The 6,210-nt window shown below is 40.7% G+C and overlaps 1 protein-coding gene across 1 annotated transcript; it reads right to left on the reverse strand.

Annotated features, from left to right (window-relative positions):
- Positions 1-342: 342 nt before the first annotated feature.
- On the reverse strand, positions 343-5,577 carry LOC101848439 (cytochrome P450 2C3). The gene is made up of 3 exons (XM_005100861.3): positions 5,121-5,577; positions 4,292-4,406; positions 343-1,952 (listed from the first exon to the last, which is right to left on the reverse strand). The coding sequence occupies exons 1-3, from the start codon at positions 5,318-5,320 to the stop codon at positions 771-773; spliced, it is 1,497 nt and encodes a 498-aa protein (XP_005100918.1). The 5' UTR covers positions 5,321-5,577; the 3' UTR covers positions 343-770.
- Positions 5,578-6,210: the final 633 nt, after the last annotated feature.

A 6,210-nucleotide genomic window follows, 5' to 3' on the forward strand; every position in this document is an offset into this window, starting at 1 on the left:
TGACAATATAGACCGAGCAAACACTATGGAAGATAATGAGACACCTCGGAATCCCACAGAAGTTGGTGAACTTCATCAAGAGCATGTACGAAGGGACAAGTTGTAGGGGTGTACATGATGGCCAGCTCACTGACAGCTTTGACATTTATTTGACCTACTTTCTATTGGTATATTTGACGGTGACGACGTTCCTAGTAAATAATGGAAGGGAAGCAGTGATTACTTGATTAAGTAGACGCTTTACCCCTGCGTACGTCATAACATTGTAATAGTTAACTTGGACTTTGTCACATTGTTCTGTAATACAAGATCTCTTTGTAATATGTTTATGCTGCTTCTAAATTTTGTTTTTGTTTGTGGTCTTAATTATAACTATTATTTTATTATTCTTTGAATTCTTAATGAAACAGGAGGCCATGTTAAAATATATGAAAAGCATATGAATTGGACTTATTTGGGAGAAGTGTTGGGAAGTGCGATTCTTGGCATTGGCTAGAAACCTCACTATAGAGTATATCACTTAGGGGTCTTTCTAAAATCGAAAAATTCAAGGTTCAAATCAAAGTGAAGTCCGAAATTGTCAAAAATATTGTTTTATTTAAACAAAAGGGTGTCCTTACGGAAGACTGCAGCAAAAGATATTAATGTTATTAGGGGGGTGCTAAAGTGTAAGCCTAGCCGTAAAAGCAGAATATTCTTACATGCACTACGCTATAACTATCCCCTACAAAATTCTGTTCTGGAACTCAGCGCTCAAATTATTAGCTAATTCATGACAGTCGGTCAACAATTTTGATTTCAAAAGGCCCTGGTGTTCTTGTTATGTTAACCACTTCAGTTATCTTTGGTGGGGCATCTGGGTCTGGCGATAAAAACTGAAATCGCTGACACATTGATGAAAGGTACAGAAACAATTCCATCTTCGCCATGGCTTCCCCAAGACAAGCTCTCCTGCCGATCGAAAATGGGATAAATTCTTCGAAGTGTTTTAGATCACCAATATCGTCAATGAAACGTTCTGGTCGGAAAGTATCCACGTCCTCCCCCCAAACTGTTTTGTCGAAAAATACTGACGTCATATTTCCAATAACATTTGCCCCCTTTGGTATCTTGAACCCTCTGAAAGTAGTATCTCGAGCACACATATGAGTTAAACCCATAGGGACAGTGTTTCCAATTCTCTGAGTTTCCATAATTGCAGCATTCAGATATTTCAGCTTGGTTTTGTCATGCATGGTTGGGGACCTCCCAGTGCCTATTTCTGATTCGATCTCTTTGAAGATTTTTTCCTGTACTTTAGGGTAGTGCAACATGTAGAGGAGAAACCAGCTGATGGTATTACTAGTTGTTTCAATTCCTGCTCCAAGAAGATCTTCTATGACCTTTGTCAAGTTTTTGTCGTCTAGATAGGTAGCCTGCCCACTGTTTTCCTTCTTACTTTTCTCAAACACATAGTTAGCGATAAAGCTATCCATATTTGTTTCGCTGTATTCTTTATGACCTTTAAGATCTTTGAAATAATGGACAAACAGCTCACCAACCTCTTTTCTGTTTTTCATGATAATATCGGTGTTGAAAATGTCACCAGGCAGGTAGTGTAAAATAGGGTACATATTGAGGAGAGTTGGCCCAACGCCCAGCAGATGTGATAAGTTGTAGTGAACCAGCTCTACGACTCTTTTAAATGTCGGATCATCGTAGTCAAACCTCTGCCCCACTAGCATAGAACAAAGCACGTTTGCTACGCTGACGCCTGTTAGAAGGCGGATGTCGTGTTTCTCTTTCAGCTTGCTGAGACGTGCGAGATACTGCGACACTTCGTCTTGGATCGTCTCAGCCAAAACGTTCTTACCCATGCCCATGTCTCGGAGAATACTTAGAGACACTGATCGCTGATGTTTCCAGTTTGGGCCTGATGACAGGGTAATGCCCAGGTCGTGGTAATTCACTGCCTGTTGAAAGAAGGAAGAAAAACATAATATCTTTCACAGAAACAGAAAAAAATCAAGGGAAGCCAAACTGATAATGACATAATACTCGTATTCAGTGGCGAAGCGTCTGTATAATCAAATAATCACTGCTTCCCTTCCTAATTTTGAAACATTGTCGCAGTCAAATTCACCCATAGACGTAAACCTCATAAATTAAATGTAAAAAAAAAGACGCTCAAAATCACCAATGAACAGTATGCCTAACATTCAAAACGGTTTCATTGTCACAGAAATAGCCTGTTCATCCCTATCGTGTCACTCTATAAACAGTCGCAAGATTTGATTATGTAAACTTACAGTGAGGCTGGAAGAGTCTACCAAAATTGTTGAAGGGAACATGTGTGCAACAGTCAAAACTATTCCATTGATACATATACCCTGTTCATTCCTTTCGGGCCACAGTTGTAATCAGTCTCAAGCATTAATTATGTAAGCGAACTATTACACTGGTCGAGTCTACCTCACAGATGTGAGGGGAACTAACTCCTAATAATATATTGACTGCTGCGAGTGCTGGGTTTTTTTCCTTCGACTTTTTACCGTCCTATAATCAGATCGTGACCTCGATTATGACACCGGCTCCTGGCCGCGAAACGCGAGACAAAAACAACCAAATGTGAAATTAAAAAATTAATAATTGTCATGTTCTACCAAAGAGTTTAGTCTCACTTGTATTGGTATTACATACTGAAGTACTGACTGACATCTCTGCTTCTTTGCTTTGTGTTAGTGTATTCACATCTAAAGATAAATTTAATGTTTGTTGAAATAAATATTTAAAGAGATACTTTCCCGATTATTTTAGCGGTTGAACAGGTATACAACAACATGAATTCAGGATTTGTTTTCATTCACAACTCATGGATGCTGCCTCGAGTAGGATTCGTGTGTGATAGATCTATATCTCCAGGCCCTATATCTGGTCCCATCTCACTTTGATTACCCTGTCAAACAAGTCAGCCTTCGCCCCTGCTCGTATTATTTGGATTATGGATGAACGGTGTAATAAAACATTTTCATTTTATGAGGCTCGTCCGGGTGGGGTGGGCTGGAAGGGATACGACTTCTGCCCCCCAGACCCCTCAGTCTCTGAGGCTCCGGGCTTTGGGGGGGGGGGGTAATCATTCTATATGACAAATACTTTTGAACAAACCGACTTATTGATTGAGCAAGAATATCAAAGAATACTACCATAGCTTACGTCTAGGGTACACACCGTCGTTCGGAAAGGAAAATGTCAATTTTTATGAGGGGAAAGTAAGCAAAACATTCTGTAGTTTAGACCAAAGATGACTTGAATTTACCAGTTTCACTAAAGGGGTGTTTATCTAATGAAATGGCATCACTGGACTACAATGCAAATGACCAAGGCTCGAATATAACTATAAATAGGGCATTCTTCTTGAACTGTGGTTGTTAAGGTAACATTGGAGCAAATTATCTGCTCTCGCGAGTCGGTCATACTGAAAGAGGGGGGGTGTGAAGGATTGGAGACCCTGCCTCTTGAAAACAGGGACAGTGTTCAAATGTGCTTGTTGGAGTCACACCGTGCCATTTCGTAAGTTGATGAACTGTTTGAGAACGGAGACAACATAAATTTCCGGATATGTCGGATACGAAACGAAAGAGGGGTTGGCAGAAAAAGTAAGCAAGTGAATGGTATACATAATATTATAGTCAAGAATTGCACACCATGTGTCCAGGGTTTTAGCAAAGGCCATTGGGAAACCTTTTGTTGCGGGTTCAGGGGTTCGAGCCGCGGGCCCGACGTTGTGTCCTTGGGAAGGGCACTTTACACGAATTTTCCTCACTTCACCTAGGTGGGAATGGGTACCCGGCCATAGACTGTGAAAGATCTTGTCAGTATGTTAGTGTTTAGTGCCTATAAATGGCTGCTTGCACTGTATACTTCCCAGGAAGTTGAGGTTGTCTCAGAATGCTTTCAGGTCTGCTGAGGTAATAGTATCGATTGTGAAGCTAGTAGAGCTTGTTGTTGAGCGGGGATTTGCACTATACAAATGCTATCGTTTATCTATTATATGATGCTTGATAACTACTAAAGAGAGTGAAAATCAACTAAATGCAACAGAAATGGGGTTTCTTCGGAGACTACTGAGAATTTCATGGAAAGAAAAGAATTTGAATGAGGTGTTACTAAAGCCCGTAATTGGAGAAGAATAAGTTAAGGTTTAATTGGGGGGGGGGGGGTTTGTGGCCGCGTGGAAATGTTCCTATCTAGTTCCCAATTATAAAAGATTGTAATATGTGGCAAATGCGAGAAAATAAAAGGGTGAACGTACCCAGTCAAAGTAAAAGAATGGGCGGTCTGAGAAATCGTCTCCTCTTTTCACAAACGCCTCCTTGATTGCGTCGTACCCGTTGAGTACTATGAACACTGTGGGGCCCAGGCGCAAGCTGAAAGTGTAGCAAATTTATCAGGGTATTTTTTTTCGTTTTCTTTAAAAGACAGTTGTTTTATCATCCACATTAATTTGAACATGATCTCTCAAAACGGTTTTAATTATTCATACTACAGTATCAAATAGAGTGCACATAGAGTTCAAATGTACTTTAACTCTCACCTACTGAAAGGAATCACTACTATAGAGTGTGCTTTGTTAAAAAAGGTATATCGGAATTTCTTACTTCTAGACAATAAACGTGGCTCAAAACGAACTAATTTTCGGTAACAAGGTTATTCGATACGCCCTTTTTCCACCGGAGTAGTATCTAAACTGTTTTCAAAGCATTGCGTTCAAAACCCGTATTTTCGTGGGTGGGGGGGGGGGGTTGTAACTCCGTTAAGGGATATTGATTTTCATGCTACAGCTACTTTTTATTAAAGAAAATTGGTTCTCTTTGAATTACGTCAATGTCTAGAAATAAGAAATCCGATATACCTTGTTATCAGTAGAGGTTACTGAATAAATATAGATGTGGTTATTGGCACAATACCCTGATAGTCACAAAACGTACATTTTCCAAAGCAAAAATAGACAGCAATCATTTATTTACAACGCAAAATGTTTAGTAATATTAATGCGTTTCCTACTCCTGCTCCTACCCCTTCCCAATCCTACTTTTGCCCCTCTTCCAAATTCCTGTCCGAAAAGGAAAATAAAACAATACCTGAAAACATCCCCCACTTTCTCTCTCCATTTTTGCATCTGACTTCGAGGATCCTGCGGGTTGAGGGAAAGCAAATGTCCCACAACAGGCAGCGCGATAGTTGGCGTGGGTGGGAGTCCTCTGTTGGACAGGTAACCCCACATTACGTAGACTGTGACCAGAACGATGACCAGAGCCAACAAAATACTTGTGGTGTCCATGTCGCCAGTGGTGTCAGATTATAACGTCTCTTGCTTTGATCTAGGGAGAAACAGAAGTTGAACAGACTTCAGCCAGGATTTATGAAAAATTAGAATGATAATGAATAGTACGACCACATTTCACATGGTACGGCGGAGTTTTGTGTCTTATTTTTGTTATAGAATAAACATCGAGATCCAAAAGGATAAAAGCTACATAAAAAATAACGTTAAGAAGCAGACCATAGTGAAGAGTTTGCCCATCACGCATGAGAGTGGAGAGAGAGAGAGAGAGAGACAGAGAGAGACAGAGAGAGAGAGACAGAGAGACAGAGAGAGAGAGAGAGAGAGAGGCAGAGAGAGAGACAGAGAAGGGGGGTGGTGGAGAGATGGGTGGAGAGATAGGGAGGGATAGGAGACAGTGAGCATGGGTGAGGGGAATAAAGGCATCATGTCGACAGTAGACTTTAAAATGTAGGTGCTTTTTAACGCCCCCATCGACACCATTTAGATCATTTAGGAGGCGTGCTTCCAACCTTGCTTGTCAGGGTCAACCCGGACTCAAAGGGATTCAACATCCCTGCAGACAGACTGAGATACCTGATAGAAATCTTCTCCCCACACAGGAATCAAACTCGAGTCCCTAGGGTGCAATAGCAAATTAGCAACCGCTACACCACAGACGCCGGTAGACAGAACACTGCAAAGAAATAATTAACATATTATGCAATTGTATGTTTTATTAAGTTTTTTTCACCAATAAAAAAGATGGAAAAAGAGGCTGAAACCGATGTTTAGATTACATATCCAACTGCCAAGACAAGGTCAAGATGGTGAAATGGTATGGGTTTAACGCCCCTATCAACACTATTAGGTTATTTAAGGGGGTGGGACCTCCTAGTTTAACGTCC

This window comes from Aplysia californica, unplaced genomic scaffold (assembly GCF_000002075.1).
Source record: "Aplysia californica isolate F4 #8 unplaced genomic scaffold, AplCal3.0 scaffold00263, whole genome shotgun sequence".
Lineage (NCBI taxonomy): Eukaryota > Metazoa > Mollusca > Gastropoda > Aplysiida > Aplysiidae > Aplysia > Aplysia californica.